The following is a 22955-nucleotide window of genomic DNA, read 5'->3' on the forward strand; positions in this document are numbered from 1 at the left end:
TTAATCATAGGATGCTTTGTCCATTGCATTTTGATCATCTAAGCATACTTCTCAGCATAATTCATTAAGCTTAGATGGCAATTTTCAAATTCTAGATAAGATTAGGGTTTCGCAAAAGCCTAGGGTTTTAGTAATTCACCAAGTTTTCAATAATTTTATATACTCCTAAGGAAGAAATACGAATTTAGATGCAGTTTAGATGTTATAAGCATTGAAGTCATATCACCACCCTAACTTGGACAACTCTCACAAGTAGAGCATGGTAGGAGCACGAGAAGCTCTCATCAAGGAAGACTCAAAGGGAGAGGTGATGGAATCCAAGATTCATCATTTTGGAGCAATCTAGGAGACACCAACCTTGGCCAAATCAACATGAAGAAGTTCCAAGGACCTTTGTACACCACCAAGCCTTCTGGACTCAAGAATGATGATTGAGAGCGGGATAGTGAAAGCAGTAGGCTTCCCTCTAGCTATTCAATGCAATGAGTTGATCGCTAACTGTGCCAAGAACTATGATGCAAGCAAAATGATAATAGTAGCACTTGATGGTAGAGAACTTGCCTATCTATCTATCAATGAAGCTTTCCACATACTTGAACTCAATGACATGATCTAAAAAAGCAAGGAAGCAATGCAAGCATTCTATGATGATGATCGCGACAAACGCCTTAGCATAATCAACAAGTATTGGTTATTGAAGAACAGGCCTGACATATCTAAGTTACCCACCAAGCTCCATAGGATTGATTTCAAGGAGGAATTCAGTGACTTGATCACTATGCTCAACGGAATCATGGAATCCCTCAAGCATCCTAGTTCGAGAATTGGACGTTCTACTTCATGGAGATCATATCGATTAGAAAGGAGAGGATCAATTGGGCAAGGATTATAAGCAATAACATTGATAGAACTCAAGAGACTTGCACGAACCAAACTATTCTACATGAGTTCATATCTCATATATTCACTTGCTAGAGCTCATGAATACGCAGGATTAATCTATAGAGGTCTTGTTGGTATGAGAGCTAGAGAATTGAGATCATGTGAATCATACACACAACTACATTACCCTAGCAGGACACATTACAAAAGAGTTAATGATGCCTTCGCTATTCATATAACAAGAACTCTGCAAGGTGGCATTCATCAAAGACTATCCCCACAAGCAAAAGAGATGATAGAGAAGTTTGGTGCTTGGTTTATCCAATTTCCCAAGTTCACCTACATAAGGATACAAGGATGTTCTTGTCCACCCTATGTGCTACTGAGATATCCTACTGACAACATAGTATTGCTTGAGTTGGTGAGGCAGTTGATGGCATATAACAAAGTATATAAAAACAGACACAAGACTAGAATTCCATTTGCCATTTCAATTGGACAGTCGTTGGAAGTATGCCCATCCTTGCAAGCAGCAGAGAAGGTGGAAGAGGAATTGAAATCTCTCCTTATTCCATAGTTTTCCAGAGATAGCTTTGATCCCTACGACAACATCAAGAGATCTAGTGGAAGAAGACACAAGAACAATTTACAATTGGAAGATCATTTCATGAATGATTGAGATGATTTAGACATAAGAAGAAGAATGTGTTTGAGGCTATCGATTGACATCGTCAAAGCATGCAAGGTCTTCGACATTCCAGATCAAGCGCACGATAATGGAAGACGCCTCCAACCAATATATGAACAAGAGAAAGACAAAGAGGTGAAAGTCAATTGGATTGATGTGGAGATCACCAACTTGAAAGAACTGATGAAGCCAGTCTTAGCATATACAATGGGTAGACGTTCAAATCCATAAATTGAAGAGCCAAGACACCCAATTGACTTTCAAACTGATGGGGGCGGTAGAATCTTCCGATGATGATATAGAAAGTGAAAGTATGAGTGGAAGTGCCACCAGTCAGCTCATTCCAAAGGATCTTAGAGAAGGAAAAGTCACAAGGAAGAGGCCCCTAACAAGAAACATAAGTCAAATTCAGACCGCCCTTTCTACTAGTACCTCTTCCGTGCACGAAATAGAAATGAATCAAGCAGTTGGCCAAGAAAATTATCCACCAAGAGGAAGCATTGATCATGGAGTGAATGAGTCAATGGAATCTACAGTTCAAAACAACAGATGTGAAAATACAGACAAGGGTAAACAACCATTGGGTCAAGACAATTCAATCCCACGTAAGCTAGCCAATGATAAAACAAGCAATGATATACATGTGGATATTGAAAATGAAGATCAATAAGTAACATCTCCACCCCGAGAAGATCAAGAATTAAATGAAGTGCAAGTAGGAGAAGATCAAGAAAATCTGCTATCCCTGCATGGCTTAGGGAGAGATTAACAAAAGAAGTGATAGTAGCATAGTAAGATCCTATTGATTTGGGCAGCTCCCTGAATGAAACTCAAGAAACTGTTGAGAAGAAGAAAGCAATGAAGATGTCAAAGATGACAAGAGATGGTGTGTTAGACAGCTCAAATAACCGAAGGACAACTGAGAGGGGAGGGGGGTGAATTAGTTGTCAACAGATTATAGAACTTTAAGCATTAAAACCTTATTACCAGAATACATAAACCAAATACTGGAATAGCAGATATAACAGTTAAGCACAAATATAAACCATAAAACATTTACCAACCATCCACAAAAGATAACACCAAGATTTGCACGTGGGAAACCCGGTAAAGGGAAAAACCACGATGGGAAGCCTACCCACAATCAAATAAAACATCTGCAGTATGTGATTACAATAAGAGGGGCCTGCACATGCAGGAAGGCCAACAGCCTAGAGCACACTGCTCATCACAAAAGAGCCTCACTGACTACAAAATAAATCCAGACTACAATCCGGAAGAAGAATGAACTACCAGAATAGCATCTCCTATGCCTGAGTACAGTTCCAATTAAGCTCAGTACCAGAGGTCTTAAACCTCTTTTACCAATCCAATTCGATCGCCTATGATCGACCAAAAACCTCTGCATATGATTACAACTTTATTCGCACACAGATAATCCCATAACCATAATCCCATGATCTACAAAAAGATCTTACATCATATTTATACCAACCCGGGACCTAAACAATTAGGTCGGCCACCTAAAAGATAATACAATAAATTCATAACTTAAACCCGCAATCTAATGATCAACCAAGTCAACCTGAGACCAAAACAACATAATCCAATCAATAAACCCAACCAGTAACGCATCGGGATCATCCACCAACACGTTACATAAACCGGTCCATAACCTAGCCGAATAAGATAGCATTAGGTCCGGACCCAAATCCAACACCACCGATCAACAGGAACACGAACAAGATAACCAATAGTATCCAGAGCCATCTAGAAGCCGCGCCAACACCACTTATCACGTGCATCAAAAAGTCTTCAACAAAGCTCTTGTAGCAGAACCCTTACTGGTGACCAAAAAGCTTACTAGAACAAATGATAGCTCCTGAGTCATCAAATCCTGAACCAATTGATCGTGATACCCATCTGAATAGCATGAATGACAAATCCAAACCAAATCCACAAGCCAAAACATACCGGATCAATATCATAAACCAACCACTCTTCTGGAACCTACCGGAAGCCGGTAAACAACCAAAATAGCCGATGTTGCCATCAATGAGAAAACATCAATGCAACACATAATCAATTCCTCCAATTACCAACATGGTGAAGGATCTCAAATAATATAGATTGCCACTCCAAGAGTAGATAAGCCCGAAGGCGAGATCATAGCAGAAGAATATGACTTGGAGACTATTGATTTAGGTCCTCCTACCACTGATCAGAGAAATAGGAAAGAGAAATCAATGTATTGAGGAGTCACATCCAACAGTTCAAGCAACTGCTGAGGCAACATGATCCTTTAGCTATGCCACCAACATTGCTTCCTTTGGACTCAATTGACAATTTTGAAAAGATGAAAACTTCAACACACCTGATGGATACTTGGATAAATAAGACTTTCAAAAGGGCTAATGCATTTATAAAAGAACTAGTGAAGATATTTGATAGAGTTGTAAGTGTTCTTGAAAGAACTCAAGTCCTCATGGCAGCATATGATACTTTTGTTTACACCAGAGACTATACTATGCCAAGATTGCAAGCAATAAAGAAACTGTTGAAACAAACTTTGGTGAATGAAGGAGTATTGAAAGATGGACAATCACCTGATTTTTAGTAGTGGAGTAACTTGCTACGCATGAGGAAGGTCATTTTTGAATATATCGGCAATGGATACACCCAAGTTGATGGAGCAATAAACTTGATACACGATAAGATCGTAGAGGTAGTTGAGATCATTCTTGAGAAGGAGATGAATGGAGAAATCTACATAGATGTTAATCAATTAGCTAATCGAGTGAAGACCATATTCTTTGGAATAGACGGATCACCTTCCGAGAAGCAGTTGGATGATATACACTCATTGACAGTGCTTGCCAGTAAGACAAGAGATTTTGGGCCAGGATGGGAGACAACTTTTACCTTAGTTTTGGAAGAACAATTAAAGAACCTACCTGCAGTTCCAATAACTGAGACTGAATTCATGACGTCTAGATTGATTGAATTTGCAAAAAGAGAAAAGGATAAGGGCAACAAGATTCTAGAAGATAGTGTGTTATGATCCTATGTGGTGTCATTTTTTCCTATTGGAGGATTTTTCCTCGTATTTTGTGCTAAGTGGATGTCACATTCCCATTGGCTGATATTTAATAATTTGCAATAATTAGGTTTTTTGGTTGTAACAAACCCTAATTAGGGGTTAGGTTGCAAAATATGGGCCCTTGATTTTGATTTAATCTTGGCCATTCATTGTAATTGAGAGCTCTATATAAGCTCAACTCATTTCTGTTTGCCACATACGGGTAAACGGTTAAATGTAGAAAGTAAATGTACAAAACATAATGGAAATATATTAAAGAACCAGTCTCTATATTAATTCAACAGTCCATGTACATCAAGTGCTTATAACATCACACCCAGATACGACTATCATGATCCTACTTCGAAGGAAAGGTATGCAATATATACTACCCGAAGGGGTGCGACCAACCGTCGCGTCCAACTGCCCTTCGGGAAGACTAACTGACTGCCATAACCCACAATTACCGACGACAACATAACATAATGATTATTCCTGACAACAATTTCATTTGTAAAGGATCAATTAGAAGAGTTTTGAAGAATTGTTGCTCGATGCTGCATAATTATTAAAATCATTGTAAGTGTTGGTGAATTATTGAGTTTTGGAGCATTTGCTTGTTTCTTCATCCTTTAATGAGAGAAGTTAATATTGAAAAAACAAAAAAAATCAGAATAGAATTTTCTTTAGATGTTTTTTTTAGATGAATGGAAGATGTATGTGTATGATTGATAGTGAAGCTCATTGTTCATACTACTATTACTCCATCGATGGTGAAGTATCTTGCATAGTCGATTGAACTTATCTTAGCAAAAGCTTAACTTCAATTGCTATTCCATCATTGATATGCTTCATCTTGAAGGTATCTATGCTTGTGGTAGTGATTTGAAAATCATCCAGCTATCCTTAGAAGATTGCACTAGCGTTGTGGAGATGCTTATTGCATGTCGAAGCAAAGCTTAGTCGAGTTCACTTGAAGTTGTCCATTGTCTTGCATGCTTAGTATTAGTGTAGCATTCCCCAAACCTTGCTCCTTTTTTCATTTTTTATCAAAGATCATTAGTAGTAGAAAAGAACGATATTGCAACATCATTCAAAGAACAACATTCCATTGAGCTTGAATTGGCGAAGAACAATTACGTAAGTCCCCTCGCAGGTACAGCGAACACATCACACCATTGCTATCCAACACGTCAAGACCTAACATCGTAAACCTTGGAGTCATCTTAAGCGAACCTTTGCTAATCTTCAGCATTTGAGAAGTCTTTGTTCAAGACAGGATAGAGTATTCAATACTTTATTTTGTGTTCGATATTCCCACCCACCAAGTCTTCGCCATCCTATTTCTCCCACCCTAGCTGATGTCTCATCTTGCTCCATCTTTCTTCTTATATGCTTAATTTGGAAATTCACTGTATAATACTGAAAAAACAAATGTTAGTAAATAGTTTGTGTATATATCTTAATTTGAGATGGGTTTGGTCGCAATCAAATATATTATTGGTATTGTAGTTACAAGTTCAATCATGGCCATACTCATCTTTGTGTTTTAATATGTTTGGGATGGGTTTGATGGTGAGCAAATCTGACTTATGTGTAAGGATGGAATCAGTCTTGCACAAACCAATCTCAGAGGCTTGTTTTTATAAAGAAAAACAAATAGAATGCCTTATTAAGTCTATAATTATCCCAAGGTCCTCTACAATCATTTTCTACCATTTTCAAATAATTGTGCAATTTCTCTTACTCATTCACAAGTCGGATGTGATCAATTACATGAAGGATAATACAAACCATTTAGAGACTTTACAAGACCATAGATACAACAATGGTAATGTTTTCATATGACAACCAGATCCATAAAGGGGCACTGCCCCTTAACCCCTGCTCTGGTTTTAATAAGAAAAAAATAATTTTTCTTTTGTGCTCATGTTTTTCACATATGTAACCCTTAAAAGTAATAACACGGATTTCTAATTTATAATTATATAACACTATGATGTACATTTAACTCTTTTTGATCTATGAATGAAACTAAAAATACTTATGTAAATTCAGTTTCATATGTATTTTCAAAGATTATCTTACAAATTCATGTCTATTTTAATGTTCAGAAAATTTTGCTGAGTCACAGTTTGAGTCAAATTTGGGCCTGCCAAGTCCAACTTTTTGAACAGTGTACGCTCTTATAACCAGAGATGAGAAAAAGCATATTCATGCATTACAACAATATAATGTCTTCATCCTTCCTTCTATTTATATGCATCTTATTTTCCAAAACTAGCATTTTGCAAAACCCAAACCATCAATGTGAAATAGAAGAAATTTTTCCAAGTTTTAAAAACCTAGGTGTGACATAGAAAGAAAGAATTAAAAAGGAAGTTGCTGAATCTCAGTAATGATGTTCAACTTTTAAAACCAAATTCTTGAAAATATTTGACTTGAATTACAAGTAACAATCCAGATGCAAAATAGCTTGAGCACATAGCAAGCAAACATTGCATTGTAGGAAACTGTTGTTTAAAAAATGCCTAGAAAATCATTCAACGTAACCTCAAAGAAAAAGGTCATCTCCAGATGTAACATTTTTAGTAACAAACGAAGAGCCTATAGCTTATTTTAGCAGGAAAAATTGCTGCAAAAAATCATGGTCAACCCATTTATTTAGCTTCCAAAAACAAAGCTGTGAGAAGTACGAGTAGAGGTATCCTTAGAGGACCTTTAAAACTGCCTTACGAGGGTTCAAAACATCTAAAAGTTTCAGCTTTAGTCCCAAATAAACCATATATGTATCTCAAAATCCACATAAAAATGCATAGAAGAACTACAAATCATTTTGACTTGCGAGGTTGATGAGGAAATGGGCTCAGTGGCTGTGAAATAAATGTAAAATATCAAACTTGCAGTGCCGGGATTTTGCAGAAAGCTTTGTAAATGATACATTGGAAATGAAAATGGTGGTTATAAATTACATGTCGCTTTGTGAAAGGCCGTATTGAATATGAGTATCCTTACATCAAATGCACTCTTTGCTGCCATGACTGGCAACTTAAGTGCCAAAATGCAAGATTTGAATCAAGTGCCTATGTAAGATCACCTATGTGTAAGGAGGGTGTTCTAGGGAGGAGTTTCAAATCATATGGTTTGATTAACACCTTAGGTCCAAAAACATTTTATTGCAGGCATCCAATACTGTCAGATACCTGAAAGCAAATTCAAAACCAAGAAGATTGCTTTAATTGATGCCAAGAATAAAGATTATCACTATGTCAGATTCTAGGCAATTTGCTCAAACGAGACGAATTGTCATATTTGCATTTGAAATAGACAGAATGTGTATGTGAAACAAATGGGGTGAGATTTACCTAGTCAAATAATTGTCACAGCCCACAAACTAAAAACTTTATTTCACTAATCGCTTGCAAGACCATCAAATCAGCAAATTGAGTGCTAAGCCAGAGCCTAGTTTGCTTATTACTCAATGTAATCAAGGAAGCCCATCAAACATAAAAAATGATACTTCATCCAAGCTAGAAGTGGAGGCCTTAACAACTTAAAATATGAGCAAGTTGAGAGCGAAATATCAATACTGGTATGTTGGCATATTGAAGGTTGAAAATACCTTGGTTGTAGTAAATGGAATTTTTTTGGAAGGTGGGGGGGTACAGAATTTCCACAATACAAAAGTATAGATGTACTTTTTGTCTGTGTGTATTTACATGTATTGATCTATATTTTCTCATCCATACATATTTCTGAATTTTGGAATTCTTGGCATCTACATTGACGTAAAATTTCTTCTCTGCTAACTGAAAAGTTACATTTGCCTTGATCATACAGGAGTTGATGGTATTGACCTTACAAATGCATTGCAATTGATCATCAAGTTTGGTATGCCATACTCTTCCTCTGACTGCTGCATTTTGTCTTAATTCTAACTCCACATGCTTTGTAGATTTCTTATAGAATTTCATAACCCTACATGCTTTATAGTTTGTTATTTTCTACAAAATATTTTGCTCTGGAGTGATTAGATTCTTGAGATTTCATGCCGGTCTATGGTAGTAATTTGTGTTCCTTAGACTGGGATGTAATTTACATCTATTTATAAATACCTTAAATAATTTAGGCTCAAATGACTAATGGTTTATCAAATGTCTAAAACCATCAGATTGCTTGTTACTGATTCATCCCATCTGTGCCATTTAGCTATAGAGTAAAATGTGAAACCTTTTTGCAGTGACCCGTGCATAGGTCATTCATATGTAAACTTTGTTTCACTGCTTGATATTTGAATGAATATGTTCACTTGTAAAAATGACTCCTATTCATCATATTGTCTATTTTTTGGATGTATGATAAGGCTCTTTGGAAAATCTGCTCCAGAATCTTGATCTAGTTGCAGAAGGTGCCATACGAGAGGTGAGCTCTTGGTTTGAAATCAATCTCAGCTAATATATACACACATATTATAATCACCTGGAGATGTGGGTGTATTTGTGCTCATATGTGAGCAGGGATGTCATTCAGATCAGGGTACAGGAATAGAAGAATAAGGGTATGGCTAAATAGTGTAAAAATATTGTCACTAGAAGCATCCCTTGTTCCTATACTGGAGATTCTTGATGAGGATAAATACACACACACACACACATCATATAATTCAGCCACAATATGAATGCCATTTAGGATTCTCTTTCTCTCTGATTTAGACTGCACAAGTAAAGATGCTAACAATACCATATTCATGTGTTTAACAGGCTCTGATATCGAACAATGGTCAAGCACTTCTTAGCAAAGACTTGGTAATATTGGACAGTTCCTTTATTTGCATCTGATTTCAACTCCTTAATACTGTTGTCATTTATTATTTATAAATTGGAACAGTAATGGCCAACAGAACAACAAAGTTAAAAAGAAATAAAAATTACATTAACGTCTGTAATGATTAAAGTAGCTTGAAGGGACTTGATTGCAAAAACAGGCTGCAATATCAACTAGAAGCCAAGATTATGAACTGAGAAAGTAATTAAAACCATAAATGGTCCTACCTGGAGGGGGTGAATCCAAGAACGGATAAACCCTAGACAAGTCAAAAAAGATGAAATCATTAATCCATATAAATCAAATAACTATATGAAAGTAAAGGTCCTCTCCAAAGAAATTAATGCATCTGAGAAATCAATGCAAGTAAAAAAGAAATTAAAAGACATTCTATTGATGTCCACAAACAACCAAAGAAGTTCAATGCAACTCAAAAGTAAATCTAGTTCCAAGAGAAAAGTCCAAGTCACTCAGAATCAGTCAAGACACCTGAAAATCAATGGAATCTTATCAAAGTGTTGAAGACACGAAAGCATAAAGGACAAAATGAAAAAAAAGAAGAGGGTTTCCCTGTTTTCTGCAGCAGAATGTTGTTTTGTGCTGTCAAGTGAGTTTTTGGCATGGAATTTACCCATTTGAATGATCCATAAACTATAAAGATATTCTTTAACTAGTTTGCCAAACTCTAATATTGTCAGTCTTAAAATGAGAGTGCAAATGGCTGAAATACTTGAGAAAATGTAAGGAAGAACAAGAGACAATATGGGAGATTCAAACACCATGCAAATGAAACCAAGATACTTTGGAGAAATTCTTTATGGGTAAAAATACCAGTAAATGTGAGAAAACACTCACTTCATGCCTAAAAATGGGTTTACAAAGATTGACGTTTAACTCCCAAAGAGTCATCGAAAGACTTCCAATGAGACACTTTGCTTTCAAATCTTCCATGACAGTCATGAGGATGAGTAAATACTATGCAAAATCTCTGTAATGTCCCCTAATGGGAATTTTTTTAATTTAATCCTGAGACAACAATTCCAACTTAAGGTGAGAATTGTAATATAAAATTTACCCAAACTGATGACATGTTATTATGATATGTAGCTTAAAATTTTAAGAATAGTTCGGAAGATAGAACTTTATCTTCCCAATTAATGCTATCATTTCTCTTCTTCTATATTTGCCCAATGTCTTTCCTTTATATTGCTTATAGTGATCAAGCCAAGTTGCTGTTTTTGATTTAAAATCTGAAAGCATGCAATGGACTCCTCAATGTTGCTTATAGTTGTTTCCAATATGACAATATGAATTTGCTGAAGTCTGTTATCTGTCAATTTACATCAATGATGTAGTTTGCTGTGTCTGATTTGTCTTTAGAAATGTGCAACGATGGTGGTGTTATTCCTGGTTACTATCTGTAAGTATATGCTACAAAATTTATGCCAAAGGTGAGTGATTAACTGAGTGATCCAATAAGGGCCCATAGAAGTAAGAGACAATCGATGATCCCCTGAATTGATGTTTGAAACTTGTTTTATACCTCTATCTTCCTAAAGGTCACGTCTTTTGGAATAGCCATTTCTTGAAGAGTCATGTCTTTTCCGTTAATGATTATTGTTGTTAACGTAGGAAGTTATCTTAATAATTAATGACATTGCACCACTTCATTATACTAACCGATATTGCTTATCCTTATGTTGATCACCTAATCGGTTGGCCATCTATATGACTTTGGTGCATGTTGATAAGTAATCACTATCGTATCTTCTTATAATCGATGTTTATTATATCTTCTCCACTTAGGCATCCCTTTACTTAATATAATGTATCATTATTGGTGTTTGCACTAGCTTGGATATTACTCTAATTCATTATTGATGAATATAATAACTTCCATTGTTATCGATATATGCCTGAACCGAGAATGATCATGTTTGATCTTTGAAGCATTGTTACCACCGATTCTTTTTAATCATTATTTTTAAGCCCTAATCGATCTTCAAAATGATGTTGGTTAGGTGTCAGTTTGCCTCCTTGCCTGAGTTGACATTGTTAATCATTATCGACAATGATACCATCACCAACTATAGCTTGTATATGTTACGTCATCCTTAAATACGATAGCCTCCACAATGCTTACGTTCCTCTTTTCCTTATCAACTCTAATGTAGCCGAGTGTATTTGTAATGTTCTTTCCACATCCATTTGCCAATCTGCCCCAAGTCAATATTTCTTAATTAGTCGATGTCTCCTTGTATTTAATTGCCAACCAATATAGAATCATTGTTTAACCACTGATCACTCAATGATTTCTAAGTAGCTGATTATATTATGTGTCCATATGATCAATAGTATTATCACCGTATTACCTTCGTACATCCTCGTAATGTTTGGTATTACTATTCATCTGCACTCATTAATTAATTTATTATGATAGGCCATACTAATTTCGATATTAGTTATATCTCTGCCACCTGTCGATATTGAATCTAGATGGATATCGTTGATAACATAATGGTCATTATTTTACCAATCAATGTTCTAAGTATTGTCATTTCCTCCTCTGGATGACGATACGTCTTTATTGCTACCTTGGATCGATTAGTCTATATTATTGAATATCAATTACGTAGGATTTTGTTTAGAAATTACTCAATACTATTGCCCTTAATGGTTTGTCCTAGTTACTATCCAAACTTTAGTGCTGTTTTCTATTCTAAACTTTATGAGTGCCATGAGAGCTCTTGTCTTCACTGACCCGTGTTTCTCCAATACTCTCGATTAGTATGTATCATCAAACTGTTACTAAATCACTGTACTCTTTTTCATTCAGCCTTTCTAACATAGAAGGCTCAAACAAGTCTAACTCAATCAAATAAATTTATATCTTTAATTTATATTTCAATATATACTTTGCCAATAGGTCTTGCTATTGTCTCCAATGAATCGCTGTGTAAGGCTGACCCATTGCTTAAGTTTTGCAGACTTATAATCACATATAACGATAATACAAGGAGCTTTCTCAATATCAACAATACTTGATGAGTTTCAGTTTGGGGACATCACAATCTCACTAAATAGCTCTTAAGACTCAAGCATATCTAATTCAACCTCCAATAGATAATGAATAGATTCTCCCGCCATAGAGAAGTTGGAACAAACATCCTAAAGGAAGATAGGGAAAATTCAAAATCTGGAACAATACCGGACGCCCTGACTGCATGAAACAGATTCGTTGCATCTGATAGAGAGGTGATCTTGCATTTGCCATGGTATTTGATGAGTTCACTATGACAAGTCCAAGTCACTCAGAATCAATCAAGACCAATGTTACAAGACTTAGACTCGGACTCGGACTTGGACTTGGTGCCTAAACTTGGCAAAAACTCAACCAAGACTCGACAAATTGAAAACCCCAATAAATTCAAAGATTTTTAAGGATTTAAAACCTGTTTCATGGAACCTTTAATAAATAAACCTTAAAGACACAATAATCTCATCAAATAGAAGCTACTTTGAACACATAGGCAAGTTTACATTGATCACATTAGTATAATTGCTAATTGTAGGCTTGAACTGAAGGAAATAAGTTAAACTAAATAACACATTAGAAATATAAATAGTGTCAAATGTCTACAAAATCCATGGAATATGAAATCCATGGCATCAAAATGTCAAAATATATATCAAAATAAAAGCTAGAGCTTAGAAGTCTAAGGCTTAGAGGAGCCAATATTAGTGACCACTCGACCCCGCAACCATCCTACGCATAGTTAGACTACTTGCATAAAACTTGACAAGTTTTTAAACTTGTAGAGTTTTTTTTTGCTGGTGAGTAGTAAGTAGTAACGCCATTTACTCGTCGAGTATTTGACAAAAACTCGCCAAAAACTTGCCGACTCCGTGTGAAAAACTTGGCCGCCCAAGGATATAAGCAGAAAACGTAATAAAAAAGAGCCCATTTCATCATTTTGTGTTTTCTATTTTGCTGGTAAGGGGGAAAATGCCCTCCCAAACATTTGCAAACCGATTTCCATCGATTCTTGTCAATGATAAGCGGATTTGAGGTGGTTTTTGAAGCAAAATCAGAATCCCAGGCAGTTTTTCTGATTTTTTTCCTATGTTTTTTTAAAACATTTTATTTATTTTTTGTTGCATCTAGTAAATAGAAAATCATTCCTAAGTAATCAAAAGTGATTTAGAGTCATTGGAATAAGATTTAACACCATTTTTGACAATGTTTGTTGATTTTTTCATTGTTTTTTGAAGAATCTTCAGTTTTTCAAAAAAATTTAAACCATAACAGTTTTTTAAAAAAATTTTGACTTTCAATGATGTCTAAATTTATTTAAACTAATTTAGATAGTTTGCTAAAAAATTTAACTGAAATATTAACTTCGTCTTTTCACTTTTATACGTAGGTTAACAGTTAACCATTAATTTATAATGGCAAATATAGGTGGTTCAGCTTCAACTTCAGGGTCTAACTAGCTAGTAGATGCATGCCCATCTCTAGGCACCCATCGTAAAGGTGCTAGAGATAGGGCTTGGTAGTATGCCTTTGAAGGACCAAAACCTGGCTCAGTGATATGCATTAAATGTGAAGGAATATTTCATGAAGGCATAAACCGCCTCAAATACCACCTTGCAAGCATCGAGAAGCATGATGCTAGGGTATGTCCTGAAGCCACAAAAGAAATAAAAAGAGAAATTAATGTCGTACTTGCAGCTGAGGATGAGAAAAAGTTGCAAAAGGAGAGGGCAAAACTAGCCATGAGAACAACCATAGTTGAATCTCAAGGTGCTTCAATTGACCTTGAAGAAGAAGCACTTCAGGGCATAGTGGGCTCTCGTCGTGGCCCATGTATCTGCAAAGCCAACACCACCTCGACCTCCACTTCTACTTCTTCTAGTAGAGCACCTGCTGCATCACCATCAGTGGCATAGTCTTAGGTAATTATTTTGTGCCCAAGAACACACCTGGAGCACAACCATCATTAGAGGCAACTAGATGGAATAGGGAGGTGCATGAGAAAACAAACATTGCATGTGTCGATTTTTGGTACTTCAACAACAACCCATTCAATGTGGTAGACAATCTTTATTGGCTTAGTTTGGTTACCACATTGACAGTTTCAGAAAAAAGGACATGGGTGGGAGGTTAGTAAACAGTCCACTTGATTTCATTTTTAAATGTTTTTCTTGTTTATTAAATCAGAATTGTGTACTAAGACCTAATTTCACTTTCTATTTGTAGGTTGCTCACAAATGCAAATGATAGGGCAAAGGAAGTGGTGGAGGACCAAAGAAAAGAATGGAGAAAATATGGCTGCATTGTTCTTTCTGATGGGTGCAAAGATGACAAAAACCACACCGTAATTAATTTTTTGGTTACAATGTGGTGTTCCTGAAATCGGTGGATGCCTCCAACTGTTGGCATATTGGCATAATTGATAGAGATGATGATGTACCGATAAAGAATGATATGAGGATATTGATGGATTGTTGGTGATGATATAATTGTGATATGATGCTCTATGATCAGTTATTTGTGTTGCCATTGATGGCAACCATGTTTGTTTATGTTTGGTATATCATCTAAGTTATCTAAGTATAGCCTAACCGGTAATGAATTGAGTTGGACAACAAAACTGCTAAGTTGACAGTGAACCGATAAGCAAGAACAGTGAAGGAGATGGTTGTTGTAGAGATCCGTGTTGAGTTAGGCGTTGCGGTTTGGAATGTATGCTTATGACATTATAACGAGTCTATGACTGGAACCGCATCATGTTTGGAGAACCGAAAGTCATGTTTATAATTGACTATTGTATGTTCAGTGCAGGGTTTGAGAACCGGTGACAAGATCTTTAACCGGTGATGTTTTATGGTTTGGCGGTGACTCTTATCATGTTCATTACTTAGTGATGACGTGTTAGAAACTGTGTGATGATAAGATTGCATTTAAGCGCGTACAAGGATCGGATTTCTTGGGAAACAACAAAGTGCTTAGCAAAATGTGTAAAGGGTTTGACAGCTTATCAGATCAATGTGCAGTGATGTGTTATGATCACTCATCGACTGTAATTGTCTTGAAATTTGTTGTAATGATCTGTATGATGAACTGTAATGATTTATTATGATCTGATATGATCTATGATGTAAATTCATTGTAAGTTAGGGTTATGTAACCAACCTAATTGTAAAGTGTATTTAGGTAAAGTTTGAGAAGATTTAGTGTGTCGGTGATTAGAGAAGGAGAGTGTGCCGAACCAGATTGAGATGTTTGCATGTGTGAAGCAGATTGGAGCTGAAATGGAACTGTACTAGCAAGCATAGAGTGCATTAATCAGATCATTTATCTATTGTTTCCTAACAGTTGCAGCAGTATTAAAATCCCTTAACCTGGTAGGTCCTAATAGGCCTGATCTTCTAAATCTCTTCACCGGGTGACTCATTAATTTGGGTTTAAATCCTTTAGCAAGGTTACTCCTAACAGGGCTGAGGTTGAAATCTCTTCATCGGGTGACTCCTAACAGGGTCTACTCTTAACCGGGCATTATTGTAAAGCTCCTAACCAGGCTAGACCTTTAACAGGGCGCATTCCGAAAGAGTGCAAATTTTGTGGGTACCAATTCCCACCGTGGTTTTTCCCATTTGGGTTTCCAAGTGAAAAATCTCTGTGTTCATATGGTGGCTGATTTGTTTATGTGTGGATTTGATATCATTACATTGCTTACATGTTGATGAATACATGAATGAGTAGTTTGGTAAATCTGCTTTAAGTGATTGATTGAGTAGTTACCAATATTGGTTATGAACCGTTTATGAGAAGTATTTTCAGATTGGTAAAAGATTTCAGTTTATTGTTATCACTGATTCACACCCCCCCCCTCTCGGTAATAATCGGATCCTCACAATAACACCAACAAGGTGAAAAATGGTAAAACTTTGGTTCTAATGTTGGAGCAAATTGTCATGGAGGTGGGAGTTGAGAATGTGGTGCAAATAATCACAGATAATTCAGCAACATATGTGGCAGCAGGTAGAATCCTCCAAGATAAGCACCCCACTCTTTTTTGGTCACCTTGTGCAGCACATGTCCTTGACCTTCTTTTGGAGGACATAGGAAAACTTGATTTGGGTGGCTCTAGTTGTGGAAAATGCAAGGAGGAGCACAAAATATATTTACAATCACCCTTGGGTTCTTCACTTGATAAGAGAGCACACCCAAGGGAGATATTTGGTAAGAGCGGGTGTCACAAGGTTTGCAACAATTTTCTTAATGTTGCAAAGCATTATTGGTGCATTGACTTCTTTGAGACAAATGTTTGTGATTCAAGCATCTGCATGGCTAGACTCACCTTATTCAAAGAAACCTGAAGGAGAGGGTGTTGCATGCATAGTCTTTGACAACCTATTTGCACAAAGAGTTGTAGAGATTGTGATGGTAACTTCAAAACTTGAATATTTAATTATTCTTGATTCAAGTCTCTCATTATTAATTTGTAACTTCAATAATTAATCTTTTTGTAGTTTGTATTTTTCAATTGTAGGTGTCGGAGCCCTTGGTTAGAGTTCTCCACTTGGTAGATGGGGATCAAACCCCAATGGGGTATGTTTATGAGGCCATGGATAGGGACAAGGAGTCTATGAAAAATTACTACAAGGGGGATAGACTCAAATATGATCCCATTTGGGAAATTATTGATAAGATTTGGAACAATTAGCTCCACCAACCCATTCATGCTCTCGTTTCAAGTTCGAGGATTCTTACTCAGATCCTAATGAAGAGGTCATGAGGGCCTCACTACATGCATTCAAAAGATGATACCTGAGGTTGAGGTGAAAGACCTTCTTGTGGCCGAACTCCAAAATTATGAGGAAGCAAGGGGTAAGCTATTCTCTTCAGAGCTGGCCAGGAGAGGAAGAACCACTCAAACCCCAAGTATAATATTTGCCATTTGGATTTTGGGGTCTAAAGTAATTGATAAAATTTGTTTTCACTTTTCACTTTGCTTTCTAAATTTTCAATATTTTATTTTGCAGATGCTTGGTGGCAAAGTTGGGTTGAAAACCCCAAATCTCAAAAAATTTGTCCTCAAAATCTTATGTCAGCCTTGTAGTTCATCCAATTGTGAGCGCAATTAGAGCTTGTTTGAGGCCATCCACACAAAGAAGAGGAGCAAGTTAGCTCAAAAACGCCTCAATGACCTTGTCTTTGTGCATTCAGAAGCAACAAGTTGGTTTCGTTAATCGTGGCATCTAGTATCACTTCAGATTCCAAAATTTTATTCTCTTCCTTTGGATGGTCCTTCCAAATTCCCTATGGTAGAAGAGTCTATTTATAACACTTTGCAAATTGAATTAGATATATTTGGCCTTAATTCTCTTGGTGAGAGCTGTTTAGTGAGATTTTGTATTGTATTTGTTCATGCTGGTGACTATTATAGAAGATTTGAGGGAAAAGAGTTTCAATGGGAGTCTTTGATTGATATTTGGGGAGATAAACATCTTGTCGGAGCTCGGTAGAAGGCCCAAGGGGCTATGTAATCAATCTTTGCAAACCATTGTTAGCACTAAATGAGTGCTTGCTCACGTTTGCTGGATATTTTATCCACAAGAGAGCTCCTCCAGGGTATCTTGGTCTCATTTTAATCGTGTTTGAATCTCTTGTATTGTTTCTTGTTCTTCCTTACATTTTCTCAAGTATTTCAGCCATTTTCTCTCACATTTTAAGACTAATCATATCTGTTTTTGGCAAACTAGTTAAGGAAATCCTTGTATTTTTCAGGTCAAGTGGTACCAAGGCAAGTTCATTCATTTAAAAGTATGTGTTTTGAGTGTTCTATAGGTTCATGTCCATAACTAGACTGTGTGGAAAGAAGATTCTACCTTTCTAAAGAGACGGTGAATCTCACGAGTGGACGAATGAGCTGAGGAGCATATCAAAAGGAGAGTATTGAGTATCCTAAAGTAAGGTTTTCTAAAATCAAGGCTGAAACAACAAGCTGTCTTAACCTGAGGGCTGAAACAACAATCCTATCTTAATTTGTGGTGTCTATGAGGAGCTTGATGAAGGCACTTATGGAGACGTTGGATAAGGATACAACCTACTCCAATGAGGGGGAGTCTTTTGAAAAGCAAAAAGAGCCTTCCAAACGATTTCCTATTCAAGCCAGAGGCCAAGATTGAGATATCGTCATTCACTAGTGATGTGGATGCAAAGAAGCTGGACAATCGGATTACTCATCTTGAGGTGTATTTCAGCATGCAAACCTTCACCTTGGATCAAAAGATCTCACTTGCTAGACTAAAGGTGGCCAAACACTTCGTGACTTAGTTTGAGAGACTCTTGTTTTCATTTTCTCATCTCTTGTCTTCATTTGAGACTTCTATAAGATGTTGGGAGCATTTTAAGCAATTAATTAGGAAGCAATTCCATCTAATATATCATAAGTAAAGAGTATGGAATGGCAATATATTAAGCAAAAAGAAGGCCAAAGTGTACAAGAAAACACTAGTGAATTACAAAGGAAGGTTGTACAAATGGGTAAAGATGTATTGGAAGAAGTACTAATGAAGTATATCGGAGGTGTTCATAATCACCTTCGTAGGTCTATATATTAGTTTCTAAATATGTTGACATCAATGAAGCATGCGTACATGCTCATTATCTAGAGATAGAAGGTAACACTTCATCAACCAAGTCTAATGAAGTTGAGGCCACTAAAATGGATAAAAAGGTAAATAAATCCACACTTTGTGATAATTGTGGAAAGGATGGTCATGCAGAGTCCTCATGTTGGAAATTGCATCTGGAAATGAACCTTGAAAAACAAGATAAAAGGAGAAAGAAAAAAACCTTGCCTTCTATGAGTGAAGAGTAAGACACTAGAGTGAGTAAAAAGGGTAAAACAATTGATGGAAATTCTGATGAAGATTCTAAGTTTACTTACACTACTAAAAGGATTGATGAGCTAGCAAAAGAAGCATTTTTTACCATCAAGGTTGATGTAGTTTGTATTTAATGTTGAACATCTGTTTGATTCATGCTCTCAAACTAACTTGGCTTCAAAGGATTTGCTGGATAAGGTAGGCCATAAAACTATTCAACGTCCCAAACCTTATAGGTTGAACTTTGTTGATGAAATAGTGTTTGATGTTGCTCCTCTAGACATGTCTAGTATCATCTTGGACAGTTCATACTTGTATGACCACAAGGCAGTCTTCTATAAGAGGGTTGACAGATAATCATCAAGAATATTAGGTTTGTCATATTGTATGCTTGCCATGGTAACAAGCAACCTGAGAAGGTGCTCAATCTTCAAGGGAAAATGCTTCCTTCGGAAAGAACAAAAGTTATGAAAGTTTCTCCAAGTTCAAGCAATATATTTCTTATCAGACAAAATTTGAGACAAAGTTGTACCAGATTTTGTTTTATGTTCACTTTGTGGTGCAAGCCAAGGTGGTAGAAAAGTCATCAAATGAAGAGCCCTCATCTATTGAGTTTGATAGCTTTTGGGGCCAAAATCTACCTAATTGGAGAGGTGATTCAAAAATGGATCTAGTTTTGTGTTCACTAGTATGTTTTGGGATAGAGAACTACTTCTTGTATGCTGAAAAATGTTCAGGATGATATGGGACATCCATATGCAGGTTTTGATATACAAGAAGATTTTCAAAACAAAGTATTTTGTTACTTTTGGCAAAATTGCCCATTTGTATAGGCAGTGAAAGCATAACTGTCACAGTGAACTCATCAAATACCATGGTAAATGCAAGATCAGCTCTCTATCAGAAGCAACGAATCTGTTTCATGCAGTCAGGGCATCCAATAATGTTCCAGATTTTGAATTTTCCCTATCTTCCTTTAGGATGTTTGTTCCAGCTTCTCTATGACAGGAGAATCTATTTATTATCTATTGGAGGTTGAATTAGATATGCTTGAGTCTTAAGAGTTTTTTAGTGAGATTTTGCATAGTATTTACTATTTACCATCCTCATGACTGTCATGGAAGATTTGAAGGCAAAGTATCTCATTGGAAGTCTTTGACTGACTATTGGGGAGTTGAACATCAACCTTTGTAAACCATTTTTAGGCATGAAGTGAGTGTTTGCTCACATTTACTGGTATTTTTACCCATAAAAAAATTCTCCAAAGTATCTTGGTTTCATTGCATGGTGTTTGAATCTCTCATATTGTCTCTTGTTCTTCCTTACATTTTCTCAAGTATTTCAGCCATTTGCACTCTCATTTTAAGACTAACAATATAAGAGTTTGGAAAACTAGTTAAAGAATATCTTTATAGTTTGTGGATCATTCAAATGGGTGAATTCCATGTCAAAAACTCACTTGACAGCACAAAAAAAAAATTCTGCAGAAAACAGGGAAACCCTCTTCTTTTTTTTTCATTTTGTTCTTTATGCTTTCGCGCCTTCAACACTTGGATAAGATTCCATTGATTTTCAGGTGTCTTGACCATAGATACAAGACTCTGCGAGTCTAGCCCGGACTCTGCAAGTCCCGAGCTGGGTTGACTCTACAAAGTCCAAATGACCCTAGACTCGGACTCGATCGAGTCTGGCTGAGTCTGCTCAGACTCGGTAGACTTGCTTAGTCCCGAGCTTGAGACTCTGCCGCACCCAGCAAAATATAAAGAGAAAAAATAATAAAAAAGTGTTTGTCTTAACTTGGACAAAAGTTGAATATATTTGCCTTCTTACCCTAAGAAGTCATTTTTATTGTTTGCAAACACATGGAGAGAAAAAAGAGGCATCTGAGCAAAAATATTGAGGCATTGAAGAGCAGACCGACAGAGTGGAACATTGAGATTGATGATCCTAGCTTCGGCGATGAAGACTTGGAATGGATTGATCAAGTGGATCAAGAGCCACAGGCAGTAGCAATGGCAGAGGAGTCTACAGCACGAGGAGACCCATTGGACGACCCCGAGGATGATTTAGATGAGGATGTGGATGTCACTGAGGTTGAGCTTGAGGCACAGACAAATATCATGGCTGCAAAATGTTCCAAGACCTATCTTAGGCGCACACGTAGGACCATAGTTGAACTACTCACCAAAACCAAAAACTCGCCAAGGCTTGAAAAAAAAAAGTCGGGAACTTAAAAAATTGCTTAAATTTAATTAGAAATGCATTTTTTTACAAATTTCAATGAGGAGATGCATCCAATGAGTCAATAAATGAGAACACAAATGAAACAAGCTGAGTCTAGATATATTTAATTGGTTTAAATGTAAAGTGGGCACAAAATAGCATCATCATGAGGAATGCTGATGGTTGGAAGCAAAATAGTAAATAGTTTTTGTAAAACTAAAAGTAAATGCATCAATACAATTACATCTTCCTCTTCCCAGCTCTAGTAAAAACTAGGGGAGAGGTAGAACTAGAGGGTCTAGTCCTAGAAGTTTGTTGTGGTTGTGCCTCCTCGCTCGGTATGACTGGCTCAGGCTGTGGCTCGACCTCCATCCTGGATGTAGCTCTACCTCTAGCTGCTCCTTGCACTGACAATGACTCCTCAATGTCATCCAGTGTGAAACCAAATCCACCCTCCTCCTCCATAGCCTGCCTCTCTAAATCATAGATGTCATCCTCAGTAAACAATGGAGGCTACTCCTACTATGTCCAATTACTGTAAGGATCTATATCATCCAAATCAATTGGACCAGCTAGTGCTTCCTCTACCTTCCTTATGCACAACCGAGGATTATATTCAAAGATCGGAAAATCGCCAAGGACTCGCCAAACTCGGCAAGTCCGAGTACAATTCATGCCCCCCGAGTCTGGCAAGCTTGGACTCGGACTCGTCCGAGTCCAGGGGGCGAACTCGCCAGACTCGCCGAGTTCGCGAGTTTGGCATAAAATCGCCAAACTCGGCGAGTCTTGTGCCTGGGACTTGGCCGGCGGCAAAGCCCAAAAAAGGCAAAAAAAAATGCATTTTTAAAAGTTTTTTAAAAATGAATAATTTCGTCTTTGTTCACTACAACCTCCGCCTGAGAATGAGAAAAATTAGGGTTACAACATGTCAGCCAATAGAAAAATAACACTTGATGCCTTTACTAAATAATAAAAGTCTTTTTGGCCTCGCGGAGCGCTGCACCTAGACCCCGCCCTGTATTGCAACAGGGAGCGCACAAGAGGCGCTACCCCCAAACCCTCCGTTGAAAAATACGGGGGGAAACTGCATCGATAGAAGTAGGGAAAATTTAACCTCCAGGTCTGACACTGATTGGATCTACCAGGTAGATATAGAGGCTAAGACTGTAGCCATGGAAGAGGAGGAGTGGAGAGCACGAGCAGAGACAGGAGATTCAGAGGTAGATAGTGACACAGATGTTCCTGATGTTGGTGAGCATAGCATGGTGTCACGGGGAGCGACTATGGCTGTCGAATCATCCAGGACCTACCTTAGATGCCTTCGCAGGGGGTCGGGGCCGGAGGGTGCAGGCTCCTCTGAGC

General features: G+C 37.1%; 1 protein-coding gene across 7 annotated transcripts in view; it reads left to right on the forward strand.

Annotated features, from left to right (window-relative positions):
- Positions 1 to 22955, forward strand: part of LOC131028836 (uncharacterized) — a 233591-nt gene that overhangs the window by 164737 nt on the left and 45899 nt on the right. For 6 of the 7 annotated variants that reach the window (XM_057959191.2, XM_057959195.2, XM_057959192.2 and 3 more), the window contains 3 exons: positions 8490 to 8540; positions 9013 to 9071; positions 9410 to 9454. In XM_057959191.2, the coding sequence (XP_057815174.2) occupies positions 8490 to 8540; positions 9013 to 9071; positions 9410 to 9454 (155 nt within the window). The remainder of the gene's footprint in view (positions 1 to 8489; positions 8541 to 9012; positions 9072 to 9409; positions 9455 to 22955) is intronic. The other variant, XM_057959196.2, reaches the window with a different exon arrangement.

This window comes from Cryptomeria japonica, chromosome 5 (assembly GCF_030272615.1).
Source record: "Cryptomeria japonica chromosome 5, Sugi_1.0, whole genome shotgun sequence".
Classification (NCBI taxonomy): domain Eukaryota; kingdom Viridiplantae; phylum Streptophyta; class Pinopsida; order Cupressales; family Cupressaceae; genus Cryptomeria; species Cryptomeria japonica.